General features: G+C 43.2%; 2 protein-coding genes across 5 annotated transcripts; both read left to right on the forward strand.

Annotated features, from left to right (window-relative positions):
• The first annotated feature begins 170 nt into the window (after positions 1-170).
• Positions 171-8,371, forward strand: pgghg (protein-glucosylgalactosylhydroxylysine glucosidase). Of its 3 annotated transcripts, none has more exons than XM_056598373.1 (14): positions 171-2,017; positions 2,431-2,690; positions 2,911-3,121; positions 3,368-3,803; positions 3,941-4,060; positions 4,154-4,285; positions 4,584-4,695; positions 4,789-4,861; positions 4,957-5,093; positions 5,188-5,321; positions 6,969-7,064; positions 7,268-7,365; positions 7,457-7,680; positions 7,843-8,371. In XM_056598373.1, exons 1-14 carry the CDS (start codon positions 1,974-1,976, stop codon positions 7,917-7,919), a joined length of 2,154 nt encoding a protein of 717 aa, XP_056454348.1. In that variant the 5' UTR covers positions 171-1,973; the 3' UTR covers positions 7,920-8,371. The 3 variants fall into 3 exon arrangements, with proteins under 3 accessions (XP_056454348.1, XP_056454349.1, XP_056454350.1); XM_056598374.1 differs by having other exon boundaries at positions 171-1,823; XM_056598375.1 differs by having other exon boundaries at positions 171-1,651.
• A 133-nt stretch (positions 8,372-8,504) lies between these two features.
• On the forward strand, positions 8,505-24,212 carry incenp (inner centromere protein). Of its 2 annotated transcripts, XM_056598371.1 has the most exons (20): positions 8,505-8,668; positions 10,933-11,081; positions 11,235-11,345; positions 11,461-12,182; positions 12,494-12,542; positions 12,708-12,768; positions 12,889-13,006; positions 13,110-13,143; positions 13,573-13,660; positions 14,636-14,776; positions 15,078-15,098; positions 15,518-15,627; positions 15,732-15,843; positions 16,899-17,021; positions 20,462-20,616; positions 20,727-20,832; positions 21,139-21,228; positions 23,286-23,348; positions 23,445-23,598; positions 23,728-24,212. In XM_056598371.1, the coding sequence occupies exons 2-20, from the start codon at positions 10,942-10,944 to the stop codon at positions 23,904-23,906; spliced, it is 2,577 nt and encodes an 858-aa protein (XP_056454346.1). In that variant the 5' UTR covers positions 8,505-8,668; positions 10,933-10,941; the 3' UTR covers positions 23,907-24,212. The 2 variants fall into 2 exon arrangements, with proteins under 2 accessions (XP_056454346.1, XP_056454347.1); XM_056598372.1 differs by lacking the exon at positions 15,078-15,098 and having other exon boundaries at positions 23,728-24,211.
• The last annotated feature ends 885 nt before the right edge of the window (positions 24,213-25,097 follow it).

A 25,097-nucleotide genomic window follows, 5' to 3' on the forward strand; every position in this document is an offset into this window, starting at 1 on the left:
CACTTTACTCAGGGCGCCAGCGGACGCACCCCCCCCCCCCCCCCCCCCCCCCCACCCCACCCCACCCCTGTGGGACTGCCCACCCTCCACCAGCCCTCCCCAGACCCCGGTCCTGATGAGTGCAGCCCCTTCGCTCAGCCTGTCTTTGGGTGGGTGGGTGGGGGGGGGGGGAGGGGGAAGCAGACATTTCATGCCAACCTCAGTCGAAGGCTCCGAGTGCACAAAGCTAAGGTTGCTTTTCCTCAAAAGCCTGTATGCTATGCATTGTTTTAATTCCAGTTGATTAAAAGAGGAATATATATATACATATATATTTCTTTCACGGTCATTTGCTCTCCTTTCCAGAGGGATATGTAAAGGAGCATGTCTACAGCGTCGGCCATCTTGACCGATGCCCTTTTGAATTTAGGTTTCAGTCAGACTCCCCTATTTTCTTCACGTGTTATTTTTCTAATATGATGTGAATGTCCGCACCCTAATAAAGAAAAAAAAGTGTTTGTAGAGTTGTCCTGGTCAATCTTTTTATAGAAGGAAACTTTGTTCTTCGCTGTCAGGGGCCTTCAAAACTCATATTTATCATGCAAAGCATGGCGCTATAACTGGTCCCAGTCCTGGCCTGGGACCCCTTGGCCACTCACTGTGTCCTCTGAGGGGATCGGGGTCCTTGACGCTTCTTCTGGTGTGTTTTCTCCAGCATGTTAGGGTAGCCAGATGTCCTGTGTAACTGGAGGGGGGAGCAGCTGTAGCCTCTCTCTGCGTCATCACAGTACAGAATGGGCTAAACAAGGAGGCAAATAAAAGTTATTTTGAATATACTGGGATGACTGGGCTGGGATTTGCGTCTACAAGTTGCAAGTAACAATGAGTGTATTTAGCGATTAGTCTTCTGGGGAGGCCCCCCTGGAAACAACGTCAGAAGTGTGTTTGTTGGCTTTTGGAGTTCCCAGCCATAAAGACCCAAACCCCAGCTCTAGCCCGTCTGTGTCTTTGTCTCTTCTGGATGAACACAGATAGACACCACTGTCCCGTAAGGATAGAACAGCTGACAACAAGCTCAACTCCTAATAAGGTAGGCCAAGTTGGCCAGGGCTCGCTCTCTCTTTCTCTGTAAATACCCCTTAGGTCTGAGAAAGACAGAGAGGAAGAGAGCTGGGGAGGAAGAGGGGAGCGGATGGATTGCAGCCTTATATGGGCAATGCGTTGCTTTTCCCAGGGTTTGTGGTCCTTACCGCCGGCACGGGGCCAAAAAGGCCTTTCATGACTCCGCGGTGCCACCTGGAGGAAACTGCCAGTTTTGCAGTCCACATAATTATGGGAATAAAATCGTTGATAATTATTTTCATCCGAAAAAACGTATATAAAGGAGTAGTGTTTGAAAGGAGCACGCACATGTATGTTGATTTATAAAGTTTTGAGAGTCGGCCTACTAATTACACCGACAAGGACTGTTTTGCAGTTATACAATGTATGTATTCATACATCTATTGACTTCTGGTTGCATGAAACTGATTTACAAAAAAGAAAGGATAACAAAATAGACAAAATGCATCAAATTCAAGCCATATTTTCCCAGAGACCGAGAGCCGTGTGGTTCTTGTAGCAGTGCGAAGCTGGCTGCAGACTCTGGATCCGCCTCCTACTCATAAACCGCGTAGGTCCACTGTTGTTTTCGTTATAAAAAATTGCCGATTTACTTTTTAAATAGATAATACGTAGTTTGAGTTAAAGTTTACTAAGAAATGACTTTGCAGACTTAGTAAGAGTATATTCGAGTTTTCCTATCGGGGTTAGCGTCAGAGCTTTTCTGTAGACCGATCTCGCAGGTAACTGAAACATTCCGACTGTCCGCAGAAAAGTTTTTTAACGGCAGATGATATACCGAACAAAGGGGTCGATTTATTTCCCTAGGTTTTTCAGATGTAACTCGAGCAACTGAACAAAGCCTTGCTCATAGTAGCTATTATTATTTCAAAATGAATTTACTTCAACGTTGCGTTTTTCAACTTTCAGCGTTGTGGTGAGCGGATATACGTTTTAAAAGATATACTATTGTATAAATGTTATTTATATTTGCCTACACGAAGTCCTGAAATGTAGGCCTAACTGTTTAGTTAACCTTAAAAATAAAAATAAGTAGCCTACGTGTAAACTAGCTTTTTGTGATTGATTCAAGAACATATTTACTTTGTTAACTTCTAGCCCATTCGAATCATTTCTAGATAGATCAAGTTTCCAGTTTTGGATAATATTCAATAAGGAAGTGCACGCACGTTTATGCCGCATGCATTGGATTGAAATATCCCTTTGTAGATCCATCCCTATTGAGGGGGAGGGAGTCAAGTAATTCCAGCCTGTATGAACTGTTCCTGGTCAACCTCTGGACCCCTCACCGACCCAATTCACTATTCCATCATCTCTCATCTTTCTAAGTCTATATAACTTCACCATGACCAGCGGATCTGACCCCTACATCTTCACCTCCAACACACTGCCCCGTGACCCTCGCTTCCTCCCTCCCTTGGCCAACGGCCTGCTGGGCTGGAGAGTTTACCATAGCATCATGCACATGGGCAGTGTCTATAACGGGGAGGGGGGAGACTGCCACCGGGCGGACGTCCCGTGTCCCCTCTCTGTCACCATGGAGATGGAAGACCCCGTGCAGCAAAGCTACAGCCTGAACACACACACGGGTGATCCTCGCGCAGCAGTCACATCTGAACCTCTGTCTGTATGATCCTGCCATGTTTGAACTAATCTGCTCATTCCATCAAACTATAATAATAATTAATTCATAATTTAATAATAAAGTAATATGAACCATCCCCTAACATCATTGTGATTCTTATTCATATTCCTATTGCTAGGTTATACGATTTTTTTATTGATATTTGACTCCCTTTCCTTCCCCAGGTGTATTCACCCACACCATTAGCACAGCTATAGCGACTGCCACGCAGTCCTTCTATGCCCATCGCTACTACTCCCAGCTTATGGTCATGGAGGTCAGCATAGAGCGCCAGGCCGTGACGATGGAGCCTGTCACTGTGAAGCTGTCCAGTTCTTTCACACCGCAGAGCAAAGACATTGATTTCCAATCTTCTCCCGACTACAGAGGCGGAAGGTGGGACGATATTGTGACACTATATCATTGCCAAGAATAGATAGGATGAAAGGAAGGAGAGGTTATTTTCTAACATACATTTAAAAACTATTGCTTGCTTACAAGGTAACATGTTACTTTAAATGTCCGCACCATCTAACATACAATTGACGCAAACTGGGTACATTTTAAACAATGGTTAATGTGTGATTAAGTTTGTGACACCAAAAAAGCCGAAATAACACTTTGAACTCACTAATCCCTCAGGCGCATCCAAGGACAGACCACTGCCGCCGAGGTCCCCGGAGGCCCCAGGCCCACCGTGGACCTCATATGGACCGTCATGCCTCCAAGCCTGATCCTGCAGCCTGAGCAGAGCCACTCTCGCTGGGGCTTCCTTCTGGCGCTCGGCAACACCAACCAGAGCACCGAGGCCAGCTTCGATGAGGGCCTGAGTGTCATGGCCAGCGGGGACCTGCGGGACTCCCACCAGCAGGCCTGGAAGGAGCTGTGGCTGGACAGCACGGTGGAGCTGGCGGGCTCGGAGACCCTGAGCAAGGCTGTGATTGGCTGCCTTTTCTACCTGCTGAGTGCCTTCCCCCCCCTCCACGACGTCTCAGGACTGTTTGGCGGGGTCAGTCCTGGAGGTCTGTCTAACGGGGGCAGTGGCCAGGACTACTGGGGTCATGTTTTCTGGGACCAGGTAAAGCACCTCTGAAGTCCCCCCGCTGTCTGCTTTCACAATGGTTTGCCTTCCTCATCAATCATCACTAAAACATGTGTGTGTGTGTGTGTGTGTGTGTGTGTGTGTGTATGTGGATCCCCTTCGAATCTTTCCAGGACATTTGGATGTATCCTGCGATCGCTCTCTTCTATCCCCGCCTGGCCCGGGCAGTACTGGAGTACAGGGTGCGGACCGTCGATGGCGCAAAGGATAACGCACAAAAGCAAGGCTACAAGGTGTGATCACCGCAGGCATTGTGCCCGTCTCCGCAGTTTGTTTGTGTTTCGGGTGACCTGATTTAGCTTTTCTTTCCCGTGTCCTTTGAATAGGGACTAAAGTTCCCCTGGGAGAGCGCCGTGTCTGGGAGAGAGGTGTGCCCCGAGGACATTTACGGCCAACAAGAGATCCACATCAATGGTGATGTCAGCCTCGCCTTCCAGCATTATCTCTACCTCACACGGGTAAGCTTTCATACATCACGAGAGCTGGTCTGTAACTAAGAATCTTACAGACTGATGAGGACCTCTATGGGTGAACTTTAAACCTCTAAGGTCTGAGGCTGTGTGGTTATCCCACTGCGCTGGAGAAAAACACAGCCATCCCAAGTGAGATTGGATAACAGGAACATTTCGTGTTAAAAAGGATGTTGGCCCAATGAGCACAATGTACAAATCCAAAATAAATATTATTAATTAAAAGAGAACAGTTGCGTTATGTGTACAACGATATTCACCATTTGATGGCGTTGTTTTGCTCCAGGACCTCTCTCTGTTCACAGAGGGCAGGGGCAGTGAGGTGATCTGGGGCGTGGCTGATTACTGGGTTTCAAGGGTCACCTGGGATCAAAAGGACCAGAGCTACCATCTCTTGGGTAAAAGAGTCAAGTTGTGTATGTTACGTTTGGAAATATTCTATTACTGTTATTTTTCTAACAACTAACTACTTCTCTTTTTGTTTGCTTTAGGTGTTATGCCACCTGATGAGTATTATTACGGTATCAACGACTCAGTGTACACAAATACGGTGGCAAAATCAAGGTGCTGATATCAACGTTGGCTTTTATTAATTTACTGTCGTAAAAAATATCTGAAAATAGATTTATTCAAAATGGTGAAATCTTTCTAATCTTCAGTCTGCAGTTCGCTGTAGAGTTGGCCAGTCTGCTGCAACACCCGGCGCCTCAAGAGTGGCAGAAAGTGGCCGACCACATGAAAATACCCTTCGATCAGAAGGAAAAGTACCACCCTGAATATGATGGATACATCAAGGGTACTATTCATTGTTTTGTCGTATTGCCGCACATAGAAACAAGTCTCTGGTCTGCACTAGTACCTGATGTGTGTCACTTTCAACCTCTGTCAAGGTGATCCAGTAAAGCAGGCAGATGCAGTGATGCTAGGCTATCCGTTGGGACTTGCCATGAGCCCTGAGGTCCGAAGGAACGACCTTGAGGCGTACGAGGCTGTGACGGACCCTGATGGCCCGGCCATGACATGGGTGAGATTTGCTAGAAACTTACGTCTTAAATTTACTTTAAAATTTAGAACATTTAGCAGATGCTTTTATCCAAAGTGACTTACAATAAGTAGATTTGTCAGAAAAAGGAGAAACAATACATCGCTTTCGGTACAGTAAGGATGTTCATAGAAGTGCCAAGCACCTACAATTGCAGGTCAATCCATTCCCTGTATACAACAAAGCTAGCTAAGATAAGATGCAACACAACGAAGTACTTATTTTCATCTTAAAGGACGATATCAGACTGGGTAATCAAACCTTTGAGAGTTGTCCCTCCTGGCTTCAGCAAAACAACTCTTTGCCGAACTCTTAGCTAGATTACCATATTAAATTTTTCTCACCACAAAAACAAATGTAAAGATCAAAGTGCTCTATTGCCATTGGCAGGTGCATTCACCAGAAACGATCCTGGACGCGGTGAAGCAAAATGAAAAGTCAAGAACACACTAATGGAAGATATATAAATATGACATAATTATGAAGGAAAGATGTTCCCCTTATTGCCATACTGTGCCTCAGCTTTCAGGTGAGTGGGCTGCAGAGCAATGGCCGAATGTCATGTTCAGCTTGTTCATAATGCTATAATCTGCATTCGAACTCTCAACCTAAGGATCACCAGTACAAGGCATTATCCCATTGCCACTGACAAACCTGAACTGTAGCCTCATTCACATGATCAAAATGTCTATTGATAAGCACACAACATCAAGACAAATCCAAGCACACATTTCTCAAGTGAATTAATGGATTTCTTAAAAGCATATAACTGAAAAATCTTTGAAATTCTGGGGAAATTGAACATTTGTTGTTAAGAAAACTAACGGAAGAAATATAAATATGAGTTAATTATGAAGGAAAAATGGTTAACGAAGCAGTTCCCCTTAATGTCATACTGTGTCTTGGCAGTCAGATTCTAGGAAACTAATGAGCTGGAATGTTAATTGGTAACCATACTTGAATATGTCAAGAGTTTTTGATTCACAGTATAGGCTGCAGTATGACTTTTACAGAATTTGGGGGGAAGAAATGAACGGTACAGAAACAATAGGGGACCTGCTTGGACCCCTAATTAAAATATATATTTACGGATGCTTAAGTGAGACCAGGAGACACAGTTACGATGGTTTGATCATCCAGACCGGTCCTGACATTTAATCTTGCATGCAATTATCATATGGAATTCTACAGTGTAGCAAATACCCTGACACAAGGCCCCCGTGCCTCAGCTACACCACCTGGGGGGCTATGCTGGGCTCCCCCAACACCAACACACAGGTAGATGATGCACAACGCTGTTGGTTTGAGAGTTGGCAAGATGTTAAAGGCAGAGAAAGGTGGTGAATTCGAAGCAGTGGGGAAGTCCTATGCCAGTGCTTATCTAGGCTTGTGGGTGGTGATGGTTGGTTTATCCTGTATGCCTTGATTGCCCAAAGCGCCATAGGGGTCTAGCCTCCACCATCAGAGGGCATTATCAGTCTGACTCGGGCCAGGTTAGGACCCTTAAACCAGCCAATAACCACACACAGATATGGGACCTGTCAACAATGTACAATTACAACAAGAACACTTCTGTGCTAATGTTGTCATGGGTAGGTGGATTTAACTGTGCCCATTTCCTGTTGTCAGGGGATATTCGCAGTGGGCTGGCTGGAGCTTGGGGAAGCAGAGAAAGCCCAGAAGCTATTGGAGAAGAGCTTTGATAACATCCAAGGTCCATTCCAGGTAGGAGAGAGAGACGATTTATGCACTTTTCTTCACGTGGCCATTCACACACACACACACACACACACACACACACACACACACACACACACACACACACACACACACACACACACACACACACACACACACACACACACACACACACACACACACACACACACACTGGAAAATGAATGGTTAATATTACTGTCACCTCACAGGTATGGAGTGAATCCTCTGATGGCTCTGGGGCAGTGAACTTCCTGACCGGCATGGGAGGCTTCCTGCAGGCTGTGCTGTTTGGTTACACTGGATTCAGGTATGCTCATTCCATCAGCCAACTTGAAACAATGAAATAAAAACACTTGATTATCACTTGGTATTATTTTAAAAAGCTGTTCCCATTTCAGAATCCAACCAGAGCGCCTTGATTTCAAGCCTCTTCTTCCTAATGGCTTGTCTGAGCTCATTATTCGCGGTGTGAGTTACCTGGGCAACAAGATGGACTGGATGCTGAGGAAAGATGAGGTGTGCGTCATACTGAGGGAACAGTCGACAAGTGCGGAAGAGTCTGCAGCGTGTGCTTTGACAGTTGTCCTGCAGGGAACAGGACAGAAAATACCCCTTGTACCAGGTAACAAACAGCCTAAAAATAACAATCCTGAACTAGAATGTGGAACTGGCTTATTAACATAATCCTTTGTTATAGGAAGTGATTACAATAAGAGACATATCAATATATTGCAGCTTGTATATTGTTGCTAATGGTTGCTTTTTTATACCTATTTGTTCTTAGGAAAGCCTGTGACCTTTCCCAGAGAGGCGGGGCATATTTGTCAAATGGATTCAACAATTTCCTGTTGGCCTCTTTGAAATCTGAGCGATACTCAGGTTCCTGAAGATCATATGAATGAAAAGAATCATTCTGGTCGTTTTCGTTTGAACATGGTCATATTTCTATGTGTGTTCATATTTCATTGTGTTAAATAGAAAGTTAATAAGTGAAAGAAAATAGTTTTAATAACCGTTTGTGTTGAAACATGATGACAATATTGTAATTTGGTGAATTTGTGCAACTATTTCGTGCTAAATAAATATTAACCAATGTGCAATGTATAATCAAAATCATTTGATTATAATTCGTTAGATGTATGTTGTTTGGTTGAGAATCGGTAATGGACGCACCTTTAAATCTACTTTAAACCCCATGATCGTTTTTTCTGCGTCTATCTGCCACCGGATTGGTTTATTTAAAGTTGTCTGAGACTGTAGCCCTGCCCCTGAGTTGTGTGGGGTTCGTTTAGTGTTGGTTCATGTGTAACCTTTTTCAGGGGCGGAGTCTTATTGTGTCGGTGTTTATCCCATTTCCGCCCTCTTTCGGAAGCTGTAGTGTAGAATCGAACATTACCATCTACGTCACTGCAACGCCGCCTTGGGATTGGCCGTAGAGGTTTTGAACCATTTGAACAGTTTCAGCGGTTTTACAAGCAGTACAGTGTGGAGACGAGGCAGCAGCTGTGACGAGTGCACCGTACAAATGGATCAATAATAACGAAATCATTTTATTTCACCAGCGAGACCGCATTTTTTAGGGCTTCATTTTTGGTGACTTCCGCAGAAAGGTAAAGGTTTTACCTCTTATGTTCTAGCTCGGACGGCTAGCTAAGTTAGCTTAACTTGACCTGTCACGCGACGTTACAAGACTAAAGGGGTCATAATTTACCAACAATAAACTGGAAATAACCCAGGATAATGTAGGGATGGAAGGTCATAAGGACTTGTGAAATGCCTGATGTGTATAACGAAACCCAGCTAGAGACCGAGTAATGTTATCGTCTTCATTGTGTTGGGCATTCAACAAATGTTGTATTATTTAAATGGTTTAGGTCAACGTTGCGTCGTGATGTGGCCCTCGAGTCTGTACACGTGAGCATTGGAGTATTGTGTTGGTGGTTATTCTTATTTTGGGTCATTGTTTAATAAGTTAAGCGTCAAATTATTTGCAACTTGGAGTTGCGGTAAAACTGTCAAGACACGACAAAACCAAGCCTTTATAAGACACGTTATCGCTGATTCAGGGTTAGACAGTCCAAGATCAGTACTAGTCTCCTAGATCTCTCATTATCTGTGGCCAGACCTTTGAAGATAACTGATCCTGGTCCGGCATTGGGACTTAAATCTGCTCATCACTTCATAGGCATCGTTTTCTACGACGCTGAAGTTGGCATCCGATTCGCAGCATCCGATTCGGCTTGAAAACCACTTAGAATCTTCAAATCGGTCCTGATTGAAAACCACTACACCTAGACTCTTCAAATCTGGACTACATTATCACAGTGAGGCTATACATTATGTAAAACATAGTTTCAGATTTGTTAAACCTTTACCCTATTTGTGAAAATGCAATACAGGCTTATTTGAATGATTTTTAGGGGTCCAGACCGCATTGCATTTTCACAAATAGGTTAAAGGTTTCACAAATCTGAAACTATGTTTTACATAATGTATAGCCTCACTGTGATAATTTAGTCCAGATTTGAAGAGTCTAGGTGTAGTGGTTTTTAATCAGGATCAGTTCTAATGCGGTCTGGACCCCTAAAAAGCATTAAAATGTGCCTTTATTGCATTTTCACAAATAGGGTAAAGGTTTCACAAATCTGAAACTATGTTTTACATAATGTATAGCCTCACTGTGATAATTTAGTCTGGATTTGAAGAGTAGGTGTAGTGGTTTTCAATCAGGACCCGTTCTAATGCAGTCTGGACCCCTAAAAAGCATTAAAATGAGCCTGTATTGCATTTTCACAAATAGAAAAAAGGTTTCACAAATCTGTAACTATGTTTATTATAATGTATAGCCTCACTGTGATAATTTAGTCCAGATTTGAAGAGTCTAGGTGTAGTGGTTTTCAATCAGGACCGATTTAAAGTGGACCAGCTGCTGAATCAGATGCTGCGAATCGGATGCCAACTTCAGCATCGTCCCTTACGACTGTGATGTTGAACTATGTGAACTATGTGCCTCTAAAGTAGAGGCACATAGTTTCTTCATATGCCAAAATAAAGCTAATTATGTTGATTTATTATGGTAATTAGAATTGATTAATATATCGTGCACTGTCTGCTTTGACACAGACTCTTCGTCTATTTGAATGAACGAATACGTACGAAAACGGATCCGAACTTCGATCACTAGAGCGTGAGGAGAACAAATGATAACAATGGTGGAAGATGGATAAACCAAACATGTTCTGAATAGATTCCAACTATCACTTTGAAATCAGAGAAAATACCGTCGTTTGTTTATACTTCGCTCCACCCTTCAAACACCCGTATAATCCAATAGGCTGGCATGGCTTGTTGTCTACCTCAAATTACTGCAGGTTCAGGCGGATGTGATACGTTAGTGATGGGTTAGGGAAAATTTCATCCCCGCCCCCACGTGAGTGGAGGTGTCCAACTCAGCTCTACTCATCAGACCAGATAAAATGTGTAGCCAGGCCGACACATACAAAACGCAGTGAAAACCTAAAATACAAATTAGATCATGGTAGATTACAACAAGTTGACCATTCTCTGTTCATGAATAAATATACCTTTAGGACAACCTCATCAACAATTATTTTTGCACGACTCGCATTAGAAACACTGGTAGTTTCTCATGGGGATATTATATCGACCAAGCATATTAAGTGGTTCATTAAAGTGCTAAAAACACCTACACAACTATCATCCAAAGATATGTCGGTCGTCTGCTTATGTTTTTCCGCTATGGTATGGGTTAGCAATGTCTGCAATGAAACGTCACAGGTCACGTATTTTCTGAATTTTTAATGAATGTTTCCCTCCATCGGGCTTGCTTTAACAAAGACCCCCTTACTTTCAGGCACTCAACATGACCTCCCCATTCTCATTCGTGCTGTCCCTTAAGGAACTGTTTGCTGGGAAACTGCAGCAGTTCATGAGTGACATTGATGATGTTCACAGTGTTTGGCTGACTGAAATCAAGCAGGAAGCCGACCGCATGTTGACAAGGTAAGCTTCAATAAAAATGTTTTCATGCTGTTCATTCGTATATTTTCTGCTGCATTGTCAAGATCCACTCATCAGATAATTTTTCTTATGGCATTTCATGGAATGGACACTGTTGTTATTGTTTGATTCAGTATCATTTTTCTGTAATTGTAGTGATTTTAGTGCTGAGCCAGAATTGATGCCAAAAACTCCATCTCAGAAAAGAAACAACCGCAGGAAGCGTGTATCCCTGGGCTATCAAGAAGAGACTCGAGCCAAGAGACGGTATGGTTCGATATTACGGGCATATTCATTTAATTATTCAATAGTTTCCGTACTCTACTGCACTCTCTAACAAATAGTAAAAGTTTGTTATGTGTTATTTTTTGTGTTGTTGCAGGTTTTCCAAGGGCAAACGTAGCAAATTACGGGGCTCCTCTGTTAAAACTTTGGACCTTCTCGCTGAAGATGAGGGCATACCCCGAGCCAGCACGTCAGGGCAGGTTGTCGAGCTGCCCAAACGCAGCACTCGCAGAAACAAACAAACCGTGGCTGAGGCATCACTGGAGGAAGCAGCCTTCAGTGAATGCAGTGCAGAACAGGTACCTGAGGTGGGACCAGAGGTTGCAGAACAGGTACCTGAGGTGGGACCAGATGTTGCAGATCAGGAGTTGAAGACTGCAGTAGCTGAGGAGAAATCAGAGGTCATAGATATGGAGTTGGAGAAGGCGGTACCCGATGCTGAGACAGAGATCGAAGAAGAGACAGAGCTCGAAGCAGATGAGCCCCAAGTGTGTTCCTCCATCCACACACCGTCGCCGCCCGAGATCCCCGCCACCACGGTCTCAGTGAGAATCTCTTCCACAGACCGCCGCTCTGCAGAGCTGGTTGCACAGCGCGTGGTGTCGCCCGGCCGCAGTGCCACCAAAATAGTCATAGCTGATACACCCAGTAGGGCCCGACGTATCTCCAACGTGCGCCTCTCCCTCAAGCTGCGCTACTCCAAGGCCGGGCTCCGGCAAAGCAGGATGCAGGATGGTGTGCGCCGGACCTCCAGGCGCTCCATCCTGAAGAAGAAATTGACTCGTGGTGGCAACACGACATGCAGTAGCAATGATAGTGGTGAGTCTTGTTGCAATATAGGCTAGTGGTAAGGTTGTTTTAAATCCCAAAAGATTATGTGTTCGGAATACCCTGAAGAACATGTAGCTCATCCACGACTAAGGGGCCTTACCCTAACCTGCTTCTAAATAACATGCATCCAAAAAAAAAGGATCTCCTCAATGCCACATCATAATAATCATCCAAGACATAATGTTCAATTTTTCAAGATAGCCTGGCATTTAATATATCTATACAGTTTTTCTATTGATATTCTAAAATTGTTAACGAGTTTAACATTAATGTTTTGAAATTCATTGCTTCTGTTGTAGATGATTCTTGCATTGAAATTGATGGAGAAGTGGAGAAGGACAGAGAATTGTGAGTGGTGGATATTAACCATGCATGGCATTTTTGAGTGAAGTTAAAATTGTTGTTGTACACAAATACATTACTTAATTTCAACAAAGCATGGAATAACGTTAATAAATAGAAAAGGTGCAGGTCAAGAAAGTCTCAAGTTGCTGTTTGTTTGTTGTGCCTCAGGCCGTCGGTGCAGAGCGATGACGCTGAAACGGCGGCTGACGAACCACAAGCTATCCCAGACGTCAGTGTCTCTTTGTTACTGTCGAAAGAAAATTGCGGTCTAAAAGAACTGGCTGGATATTAAGAGAAATATATTTATTTGTGATGTTTTCTTCGCTTCACTGAAACGCTGGCGGAGCAGAAGGCAGGGAGCGGAAACGAGCGCGTGACTCGCTCCATGGCGGTCAACTCTCCTGTGCTCCTATTCTCCCCGGTGCTCTCCAGCATGTTAAGAGGCGTCCCCTCGGTCCTCTCCCCAGGTCAGTACGGCGGCCATTAAGGGACCTTTCATTAAGGACTATGTTGTGGACCCCCTCGTTGTTCTGATGAGTATTGTATGTATTTTTGTATTTATGGTTATAGGCGGTGCAAAGACGACTCCTGTGGGAAGTTGGAGGTACGTTTATTAGTATGCAAGTTTTTGTTTGCTTTGTTAGATACATTTGTAAGTGGTTCACCATCTTTGATATGAAGGGGTCGGCTTAGCAGTTGTCTTGTAACCGAAAGGTTGCTACTTCGATCCCCAGCTCCTCCTAGCAGATTGTTGATGTGTCCCTGAGCAAGACACTTAACCCTAAATGCTCCTGATGAGCTGGCTGTCGCCTTGCATGGTTGACTCTGCCGTCGGTGTGTCAATGTGTGTATTAACTGATGTAAGTCGCTTTGGATAAAAGCGTCTGCTAAATGCCCTAAATGTAAATGTAAGACTTGCATTGAGAATATAGTGCATTTGTCGTTGTCCATCTGGTAGTTGATTCATGGTTCCTGTTATACTGCATATTTTTCAATGTAAATCAAGCTCCTAAGATTCTCTCTAATTATTCAGGGGCAGCCGAAATAGCAAGCGCAAATCCCCTGAAGCAAAGGAGGCCACCCCAAACAAGAAGCCTTTACCTGCAAAGAAAAGCCAATCGGTAAGATTCATAAATATCAACCTTTATTCAAACTCTTCCAAGTGTGAGTGCAGGCATTGTTTGCATGGGAATAACACTATCTGGAGTTTGGCGTGCTGCTTTAGATTGCTGTGAAAAAAAACCACATCATCCACTATGGACGGTTTTAGTTGACTCCTCCGCTCTTGAATAACATATCCAGCACCGGAGAAGTCTCACTTGCAATCGCAGAAAAAATAAATAGAGCTCCAGGAGTCCGCAAACGGCAACAATTACTTCTCATCCAAGCTGCAGTTCACTCTGGACTGCAGGGAGAGAACGCTGTTTGGCTGTTATGTTACATCCCTCAGGGATTGAACGCTGATTGGGTTTGTGGGAGTGACGTCTTCAATCCACAAGCACCAAAAAGTCACTGTCTGCCTTTTCTCGTCATGAAGGCACCAATTAGAAATTGATGTCACTATTCAACTACATCTATGACCCACTATCAACACAGATTCATGTCTCCACTAGTGAAATTCTCCTTTTAATGAAGGGTTCCCTTACGATGACCGCAATGTATAGCCGGTTCCCGTACTGTTGACAAAAGATTTATACGGAACTACATCATTTATTACCAATAATAATAATAAGTTTGTTCTTGTAGTTAAACGTCTGTGCATCCATGTTTTTCCGACTTGGTAGTTTGAACGCACGTAGGTCGGAGATGCCGCGATTCCCATTCCGACTTTCCACCTCCGACCATTAACGAAAGCAGCATAACGACCGTCTTTGTTCTTTGCCTGTGTCGTAAGTTAGATAGCCATGTGATTGCATCGGATTGGTGCATAGACTTGCGTACTCAAATACCCGATACTGCCTGTAAGAAGGTATTAGAGGAATTTCCGATACTGGCATCGAGAACAACTCTAATTGGTTCCATTGGGTCATTTTTGCACACAATTACTTATCAGGCGTAGAACTGTCCTTGATCAACCCCTCCAACTCAATGTCCAGGTCATGAGGCCCAACATGAGGGCCTTCCTCCAGACAGTACAGAAGAACCAGATGCTTATGATGACTCCAGCGTCTATGGGCCGCAGCACTGTGATGAAGTCCTTCATTAAACACACCACGCCCCTTAAAGTCGACGCAAAGGTTAGTTTCATCCTCCCCTTCTCGGGGAAACGAAACAGGCCCTGATTTTGTCATGTGTTAAAAGGGTTATAACATTGTCGTTATACCGCCCCAAAACCTTGTCTTCCCTTTCGTATTCTTTTTCTGTTTAAGAGACGGCCTTTATTTGAGATACAGGGCTAATTCCATCTTTTCCAGCTGTCGTGAGCATTTGTTTTTTTATTTTGCTGACCTGAGTAGTTATTGTACAAACCTGTTGTGACTCCCCTGCTTAATGGCCAAACTGGTTCTTATTTGGATGTCTCTTTCCCCTTATCCCAAGGACGTAAAGCACGGTCTTGTGGTAAGTGAAAGGTTAAAGCACGCGTTTCTGAGGGCATTTTCTTAAAGATCGTGGATTAGGCCACTTGAGTGTTTAAGTCTCACTTCTTGTTCACCCGTCACCACTTCTAATGTGCTGGACCCATCCCTTTCTGCTGCTAATTTCATACAGCAATACAAAGATTTTGTTTTGTATACATAAAGGACAGTTTAATAAAACATAAAAACATGAAAAATTAAAAGTATTGCTTGATGAAATCAGATAAAAATACTGACTTTTTTCCCTTTTTTTTACTGTTTTATTACATGGGTCATTGTGGATTCTCATAAGCTAGCACAGCCCTTTTCTAATCTTAACCATCACTTTCGACCGTTTGGGTTCAACTTTCTGACATGTGTCACTCGGGGTCAAGTCTAAACTTGAGTCTTTTACTCCCCTAGGCCAAAGAACGCCTCAAACTGGAAGCTCTCAAAAAGAAGCAGGAGCAGGAGGAGGAGAGGATAAAGAAGATGGAGGAAGAGAAGAGACGAAAGCTTGATGAACAGAAACGGTCGGCACAGTTCAGAAGCTCGCGTTGGGACTTTCCAGGGCCTTGTGTTTGCCTCATGGTTTTTAGGTGAACCTCAGGTCTAAGTCATGTGGGTGCTCTTACAGGAAGAGGGACGAGAGGCTGAGGAGAGTGGTGGAGGCCCGAATGAAGGAGGACGAGGAGAAGAAAAAGAGAATCGAGCAGAAAATGTCCCAGACCGATGAGAAAAATGATAAGGTCTGTATTGTGATTCGGGGTGTGAATCTTTCAGTGTCACTATTGGATTCTATTTCAATCCATGGCCTCGATTCTCAAATCCATACAGGCCATGACCATTATCAGTTTGTGATATTTTTCATGTACAATCACTGTGTAGGAGCGTTATAATAAGCGATGTGTATGAAATGAGGCCCACACCATGGCGTTACACTATAGGTGGTATAGCGTACCAAGTGCTTTCACTTGGGCTGCAAAAAGGTACGTTTTTTTTTTTAGTGGCTTTCCTTCTGCAACCTCACTGCTCGATGCAACTCATTGCTACACACTGTCCCTTTTTTAACTGAATTAGCTGGGCAATAAACACAATACCGGGCTTGTATTGCCAGCCGAGCTAGTAGCGAAGCTAATTAGCGAACATATCGAACGACTCCCTAGCGGAGAAACAATGGTGGGGACGGATTCACAATAATGGTCACTAAGGTAAGTAGAGGTAGCAAAAAGCACAATCCTACATAAATACTTGACTAACATCAGTCATTTACACGCAACTTCCCCAAAACGGCAGAAAGTGACGCAGTTTCAAGAGACAGAAACTAAGTACTTCGGGCCAGTGACCTAATAAAGATAAACTCAATTAAATGAGCGATAATAATTCTACATGGAGCATGGTGCGTTTAGGTATTAAGTGATTTATTGCCGATGATCCATGATTGCCTTTGTGAATGTCGGCCCAAATCGAATATTCGATTATTCGTTCATACCACCCACTGATAATTAAACTATGAAACAATTTAGTGATTCACATCCCTAGTTGTCATGACCATGTATTATATAACATGGTTGCCTGCTTTATATTAAATGGTAGCCTTACATCGAGGCTACCTACTTGGGAGCAACCAGCCAGAATAAGATGGGATTTGCAAGTAGCCAAACAAGGAAATCATACCTTTCCCTTCACATCTCACATCAAAGCCACGGTTTGAAGTGTATTCATTTTGACCATTCGCATGAGATCACTGGCACAGACGGGTCTATTATTATTTTTTGAATAAGGTTTAATGTATTTCATACAGATGCGCGTTGAGCGCGTGGCAGAAGAAAAGGCCAAGAAGAAAGTGGCTGTGAAGCGTCAGGAGGAGCTGGAGCAGAAGAAGAGGGTGGAAGAGGAGGCCAGACTCAAGAAGATCCAGCAAGCCGTAAGATATTCATCATTATTCACCATACGGTTTAATGGTGTGACGGTGTTTCCAACAGTGTTGGGGAAGTTACTTTTAAAAAGTAGTGTTTACTCGTTACTTCTTAAAGTTATCCGGTACTTTACTCAGTTACCCTCTATGGAAAGTAACTTTTTACGTTACTCGTTACTATGTGACTTGTTATTTATGTTGATCGACTTTTATCGACCATATCTGGTCCTAAATGTGTAGGTATACATTAGGGGTGAAACGGATCAGTGTGTCCACGGTTCGGTTCAGATAACCGTTTTGGGCCTCGGTTTCGGATACGGTTCGGATTAGGATCATGTCCGTGATAGTAAATAGGCGGACTTTTTTTTGACGGAGGGTTTGGGGGAGAAACACAATAATGAATGAGACCCACAGGCTATTTGCAATGTGTTAATTGACTGCAATCAGACAACTTGCAAGGCTTTTTTGTGCAATAAATGTTCCCCTAAATGCATTTGAAAACATGGTGCACTGAGTGTAACATGTAAGGGATAACGGCCGACGAGGCTTAGAACTCTGGCGACGAGCGCAGCATGAAGCCAGAGATGCCTCTACCTGTCCATTATTTCCATCGAACCGGTCGACCTCGAAGGCCGTTATCCCGATTATCACCCGTTTGTATTTATCTCCCGTATATTTAGAATATAATTGTATCAATTACTTTCTTTAAATTTCGGAATCGTGCGCTTGAAAAGCCCAGTTTGTTTTGAACGCTGACAGGCTGAAGGGAGGGGCGGGAAAAGTCTCATTGGCTCGGGAGGCACTGGAGAGAATGCATTCCGCTGGGTCCTAAACACCCTTTTGTTTCGGACGTAGGCTACAGTAGGCAAAATACGCTACATAAGGCAATGCCTTCATGAAACCGAAATCCGCGGATCTCCAGAATGCTCCGAACTGTGGTAAACGAACCGAACGGATTCGGATACAATTCGAATCCGCTGCAGGCCTAGTATACATAAAGTTATACTATGGAGGACATAACGGGTATTTATTTTTTGCTCTTTATTGTAAAAAATGCCACAGAGTACTTGACAAGAAATCATTGGGCTATTATAGGTTTCAACACCACCACTAAAGCCCTACGAAACAAGATCAAATAAAATAGCCTGATACATCTTATGGGCATATAGGTGAACACAAAATACCCAAGGGCTTATTTTATTGTTGCTTATACCATGATCTGGGGGAACACTCAATTCAGATTGGCTGAAGGGTGTGCATTAGCCCCTGATATACGGACACCTGCTAAGTAGTTCCAGTCAAATTGTCTGTTTAGCCTTAAAAACGAGAACTGGTAAATTGTGAAAAATGCATTATACTGTAATTAGAAAACGTGATTATATGCTATAGAGTCTATAGACCCTATAGTATCTGTGGTATAAAGGCTGGGACGAATTTCGAATTACAAATATGTACAATGCATAACGTTAGCTCTCTGGCTCATAGCTTAGTGGACTAGAATACCTCCCGTTGCCAAGTCATAGCTTAGGTCCGTCCGATTTATTGGAGGAGTTAACAACGTTTCCGTTGCATAAGAACCTTACGGGAGGGTAATGACTGTTCTAGGTATTAGTCAAACCCTCAGGGCAGTGTTTCCGCTAGAGGAAATTGGTGCCGGTGACCGGGAAGGTTTAATTTTACCGGTCAAATTGGGGAAAAAACGGTCGGATATTGTCCGTGTTTATTGCACTTAAAAAAATGGATAGGCAGGCTATATAAAGAGGAAGAAGTGTGTCCTATTTTGATTCGTCATGGTTGTTAAATACCGGTACTCCGCAAAGATTGCCGCCGGCTTTCGCTAGCTTGCCGCCGTTTAGTTCATAAACCTACGGTAGTCTATTGCGATCAATTTGAGCGAGTGCACGAAATGTAACAACTTATTTATTTTATCACACAGGCTACAATCAAAACCCTCATTGTTTTACATGAATTGGCTAAACAAATGACCACTTAGCATATTTAAACACAATTCAAATGAACACATTCAAAAGTATTTCTGCTCAATTTAAAAGGTTGACTCTCCTCGTGACAATGTTTGTATACAGCGCGCATGCTGTATGCGCGCAGGGTTGATGTGCCCCACTTTTTTCTGTGGAGAACCAGCGCCTTGAATATCGCACATAAAACGAAACCGGATCGTTTTCACCCGTTTCGGCTCCGTGTGGTCGGGGCCTTATTTCCAATCAGTCATTCTGACCGGAGACATTTAGAATTTTCGGTCCTCCTCATTTTTTTACGGTCAAAGACCGGTAATTACATGACAACGGAACTCTGCCTCAGGCGTTACCAGGGAAACAAAGTTATGGCTTGTGAAAAACTTTATATTTGGATTGCAAAACGCATGAAAATATAAATGAAGTCTTAATTTATTTTCTTTGGCATCTGACCACGGTATAAGCGGGATAATGCCCTTAGAGGTGTCCTTTATCAGGAATTTATGGACTTCGCAGATGCAACCGTCCTCCGCTGCGCGTCGGACGGTTCTAAGGCCTCCGCATTGTCCATTAATTCCTGATAATGGACACCTCGTGGGCATTATCCCTTGCATATATACCTCTTGTTTAGATACCTGGTGCAAATGACGTTTTAGCTGCTTATTTGGGCATGGACTCTACATATAAATTCTCCGGGGATTTTGAGCTACATGTTGGCATGCTTTCCTTTCAAATGCTTGGTGAGGTTGACTGTTCAGTTAGCGGAAGTGGCCAAAAGTTTCTGGCCAGGGAACCGTGTAAACCTTACACTCGCATTCACCCCCTTAGATTCAACGATTTCAAAGGAGTGGGAATACCTCCATCCCTCAAAAGTGAGCGTTGGCTGCTTCTCGCTTGTAATGATTGCTCTTCATTGGGGATCGATCGATACAGATTTTTTTTTTTTAGGGCCGATACCGTTTTTTTTTTTCATCAGCTTTAGCCTGATAACCGGTACGCCGATACAGATTTTCTTCAGCCAATATTTGGAGCCTATAATACCCTGGAAATCCAGAGTTTCCGCGAGAGCACATTTTGAATTTCTCTCTCTGGGAACGAGCAATAATATGTATATTCTGTGCCTATAGCATTAATCAATCACATTGATGTATCAATATAGGCGGGCCAAAAGCGTTGCTGTTTTACCGACCGGATACGGCAAGAGTCAAAATGTCTTTAAGAAGTCGGGATCACACAAACTTGCACCGTTAACTTCACACTCCGTTAACTTAATTTACGTTTGAGACTTGACTCGAAAGACCTGCCTGATCCATCAAAGCATCCATCACGCTCAAGCGTAATTTAAATGTTGGTTGGTTGAACTTTCCCCGTAGGATCTTTAGACATCCGGTAAAGATGCCATATTCAGGTCTGTCTTGTTAGTTTCTCAGTTTAAACTGGTTCCAGATGTGCCTATGTTAATGTGTATCTCTACAGGAGGAGGAGAAGAGGCAGCAGGAGCTGGTGGCCAAGCGGGCAGAGGAGGAAGAGCGCGCTCGCAAGCTGGCTGAAGCCCGCAGAGCTCTGGAACTGAGGAGGGAGCGGGAGAAGGAGCAGGAGCAGGAGAAGGAGAGACGAGCTCTTGCTGAACGGTAATTCATTAAGAATTATAATCATGATTATCATGCTAATGAGCCTAATGTTCTTCAGTTACTTAGTGAATCGTTTGTTAATGTGGCTTTGTTTTCTTGGTGGTGTTCAGAGAGCGTGCAGAGAGGGAGAAAGCTCTAGCTACTCTCTGGGCAAACAGAGAGAAGGAGAGGAAAGAGATGGAAGAGAAAAGAAACCTTGAGGAAAAGAGAAGGAGGGTGAGCACAAATATTGGAACATATTTACTAGGATTCCAAAATATATTTGAACAAAAAAGTCTTGTTTCTAGAATATTGTGGTACATCATGAATCCCTGTTGAGCGCAAACAGATATGGTAATGGAAAACATGATATTTCCACTCTATTAGAATTATTCCTGTTGATGTGTGTGTTATTGTGTATCTTGGAGCAATATCGTTGCATTCAATTGTGATGACAGCCAATACGACTACTTTCCCATAACGATTAAACATATTATGAAAGTATGAAAGACAGTTGATTGGATGATTTCTGGGTCCCTTTAGGAGGAGCACCAGCGGTTGGCTGCTGAGAACGCTGCCCGAGAAGCTGCGATGCACAAAATGGCTGCTGCCTCGGCTGCTTTAAATGTCAAGGTGGGTGCGAATTAGAAAAACACTGCTTTAATTGATTTGTGAATTAGCATAATGTTTAAAGGTCCCGTGGTATACTACTTTATGGAAGCTTTAATATAGATATTAGTGGTACATAACACAGTATCTCAAGACGTTCCCGAAATCCAGCCATGGTGCAGAATTACAGCCACTACGAGCCAGTCGCACATTGAGCATCTTGGCCCTGAGCAGCTTGAGGCCACGGTACCATGCACTCTGTTTACAGTGGATGTATCGCAATGGCGCGGCGCACACAGTAACGCCGCCTACGTTACTGTGTGCGCCGTGTTCTGTAAATATTCTAGAACAATCCGGGTACTCCGGCGGGAGTCCTGGAGCTCTGCCCTTCATATGCATGTCATGCAGGCTAAAATTGCAAAACATTATTGTATAATTCTTATAATTGACATTTCTCTGGGCCAATCGGAATCTTAGCACTTGCTTCAGAATCTTGAAGCACACAGCACCAACTGAGCTCGCCTTTCGATGAGACGCCTGGCTATCGCGCGAGTCTGATGGAAGACCCTTAACGTCAATTTGAAGTAGGGGTGTACGGTATAAAAAGTACACCAGTGTGAATTTGCGTTACGGTATTGTTTTTGACGTTACCGTGTGACCGGTAGATAGTGTTTTAAGTCACGCGTTAATACAGTAACTACTTTTTCATGTAAAAAGTAAAGTTACGCGCAATTGCTGAAAATATGATAACGAAACATACTTCCTTTTTCCATTTGGCGCAACGTTACTTTTCCCATGGACAGATTTGAGAGCGATACTGCCTTCTCAGGCAGTATGCTATTCCGCGCCTGTGCAGTGCTTGTGCAACAGTCCCTTGACAAGCTCTCATTCCACACCGTACGAGACAGAGCTCTCATTCCACACCGTACGAGACAGACACTGTCTCTGCATATCAGACATTGCTTCCGCAGGCATTTTCCGAAGCCAGTCCAATGCCAGCGGTGAAACGAGATAACAAACGCCGTCACAGTTTACCTGTGTAAGGACATGGTTCCCTTTCACAATGTCGATAGAAAGGGCTTTAAAGAGATGGTCAAAACACACGAGTCAGCCAAATTGAGATGCCAAAACTATACGGCAAGGTCCGCAAGCAAGTGGAGAAACAAATCCATACTATTAAACATTAGTGTTTTTCAGAGATGGTAGTAACTTGAGAAAAGATTTTAAAATGTTTATGCAGTTTTGCTGCCTAACCAGTATTTTACCCCTTCAGAAGCATTTATATCGAAAGTAGAAGATAAAATTAACATACTGTGATATACATTTTAGTCCATACCGTGCTGCCCTAATTTGAAGGAACTATCTTATGTTAAATTCGAGGTAAGTCACGCTTTTTGGAGCAAAACAAAAGCTATTTGTTTGCTTGATTCAATTATCGTTAGCTACCGCTTTTGTTACTAACACTTGCGTCACAGTGTGTGTAATCACACACACACGCATGTGGTGCTCACACGTCGTAAATCATTGTCTCATTGGCGGGCCAAATTCATATTCTTACTCTGCAAGGCAGAGAAAGGGGAGGTAACTTGGCCCCATATGACGACGTATGGGGCCACATTCCAAATCAGCGCGCCTTAGCTTCCATTTTTCAAAGGCGAGCAGGATAACTAATACCACTGGGGGACGATAGGCAGGCGAAGGGAACTCATTAATGTTAGAAAACCTCATAAAGTGAGATTTCCATGCCATGGGACCTTTTAAATCCGACATGACAAATCCGTTTTGTATATTACTATGTCATAAAATAAAGTTTGTGTTGAAGTCTTAATTACTCCCTATGGAAGTTGAGAGAAACAAATAAACAGGCTTATCCTCCCAATGAATTCATACAGCAGATTATACGTGCCTATAGTTAAGGCACTGCGTGTTCCTTGTTGTACGTAACAGTGATGTAATTTGTTAAAGTGGCTATCTAGCTATTACAGAAAATATATAGGTTTTGCAAAATGATGGGCTATGCTGGTATTTAATGAGCAGTGTTGGCTGTATAATAACACCAATATTCCCCTTGTATCTCCCAGAGCTCTCTACTCAACAGCCCAGTGAGGAAGGGGGCGGCCCTGAACATCACTGTGGAGGTTGAGGTAATGATGAAATATTGATATTCTAAATTATTAATTGTTAATCGATGTATTAAACCCTTAATGTTAAGCGGCCATGTCGGTGACCCTCCTCTTCAGAAATCCCCTCAGTCCTACAGCCTCACTCCCAAGGGTGGCAACAAACCACTTCTTAAAAGTAACAGTGCTGAGGATTATGGGATGGACCAAAAAAGCGATGACTCCACTGATGACGAGTCGGCGCCACGGAAACCAATCCCGTCATGGGCAGAAGGTATGGACAGACTGATTATTAGGATTGTATTACATGTCTGTCTGTCCTGCCAACTGGTATTTAGCTGTTTGACGGGTGTTATTGGAAAAAAGTAAATTCTAACACACGTTTGTTATTTCTTCCTTCCAGGTCACAATCTGCAGCAGGCCATCACCAAGCAGTACTTCAACCCCCCAGATCTGCATACCTACTTTGGAGTATGCGAGCCTCCGAAGCTGGAGGACATCTTCTATAAGAGCAAACCGCGCTACTTCAAGCGCACAAGCTCCGCTGTATGGCACTCTCCCCCCCGACATGGAAATTATTAAATATCAGGGATGGGTATTCTCTTTAAGGTTTCGTATAAATGGATTTAAATAATGTTTTCATTTTAATTAGTTTTTCCTTTTTTTGTACTGTATTGTATCTGAGAAATATGTCCAGTGGAAGCGACCTCTTTAATCAAACGTTGTGTCTGCATGGACCTTATTGTTTATATGTCATGTGCTGTGGAGAATATCCACTCTTTGAAAAATAAAAGTTGCAACCGTGTTTGTTTGACATTTATTTACACCCATTCCCTCGCCGGACATCCCATGCAAATAAAACAAAAGCTTGCAGGTGCATCCGGTTCTTCGGTTGCTACAGAAACGCCATATTAGTCCAAAATAATCTCGATTGAACCATTGCTTCGTTTTAGACATGGTTTACAGGGGCGTTTCTAGGTTTCTGAAACATCCGGGGCTTAGCCTAAGAGGGAATAGGACAGTGCGCGTGGCAAATTTTGTCGTATACTTTAATGCGCATGCACGTTTTTTTTCATGATGCTTTACCTAAATAAACAAAATAGGCAGGTAATTATAGCTTTGAATAGCTATCTGACTGCTGCTTATCCCCAGACAGCTAAAGTTCCATTCAAGTTATTTCAGTGTAAAATGAATACAAGTGAGACAGACCTTACATTACCTATATCAGGGGTGTCAAACTCATTTTCACAAAGGGCCACTCTATGATGAAATGATAATCACACTAAGGGCCAACATGGAGTTTACTGACATGCCTTCTTTTTAATCCAAAAAGTAAAATTTATGAATATTTTGTGTACAACCTGCGTACAGGGTCATATAGGCTAGGTTTCATTTCAATATTTTGGGGGACAAATTATAGGTGGGGGGTATGGGGGTACTCCCCCAGAAATGTTTGAGTGTCAAACACTTAATTTCCTGCATTCTGGTGGATTTTTATTCATCTATCTGTGCCTTTTCTGCATCATTTTGTAGTGGAAAAGACAAATTTCAGGTTCCTAAAGAAACGACTATTATGGAATATAATGCAGTAAGGCTCTCAGGCATCCTGGATTTTTCAAAACTTTCTGCAAATTGAAAACATATCACATGTTTTGGGTAATTCTTTTTTAGGAGTCATGACTTAGCAGCACCAGTGTTCACTATTTATGACACTTAACATTGGTAATGAAATGACAGCCACCATTGGAATTGAAAAGGGTTGGCAGCTAGCTA

This window comes from Gadus chalcogrammus, chromosome 9 (assembly GCF_026213295.1).
Source record: "Gadus chalcogrammus isolate NIFS_2021 chromosome 9, NIFS_Gcha_1.0, whole genome shotgun sequence".
Classification (NCBI taxonomy): domain Eukaryota; kingdom Metazoa; phylum Chordata; class Actinopteri; order Gadiformes; family Gadidae; genus Gadus; species Gadus chalcogrammus.

Bases quoted from the DNA above. Each gene is read 5' to 3' on its own strand.
- pgghg (XM_056598373.1), top strand. From the start codon at position 1,974: ATGAATTTACTTCAACGTTGCGTTTTTCAACTTTCAGCGTTGTG. The intron at 4,862-4,956 runs GTGCTGATATCA...TCTAATCTTCAG, and splicing joins AATACGGTGGCAAAATCAAG to TCTGCAGTTCGCTGTAGAGT. The intron at 7,366-7,456 runs GTATGCTCATTC...TTCCCATTTCAG, and splicing joins TTTGGTTACACTGGATTCAG to AATCCAACCAGAGCGCCTTG.
- incenp (XM_056598371.1), top strand. From the start codon at position 10,942: ATGACCTCCCCATTCTCATTCGTGCTGTCCCTTAAGGAACTGTTTGCT. The intron at 14,777-15,077 runs GTTAGTTTCATC...CCTTATCCCAAG, and splicing joins CCCTTAAAGTCGACGCAAAG to GACGTAAAGCACGGTCTTGT. The intron at 17,022-20,461 runs GTAAGATATTCA...GTATCTCTACAG, and splicing joins TCAAGAAGATCCAGCAAGCC to GAGGAGGAGAAGAGGCAGCA.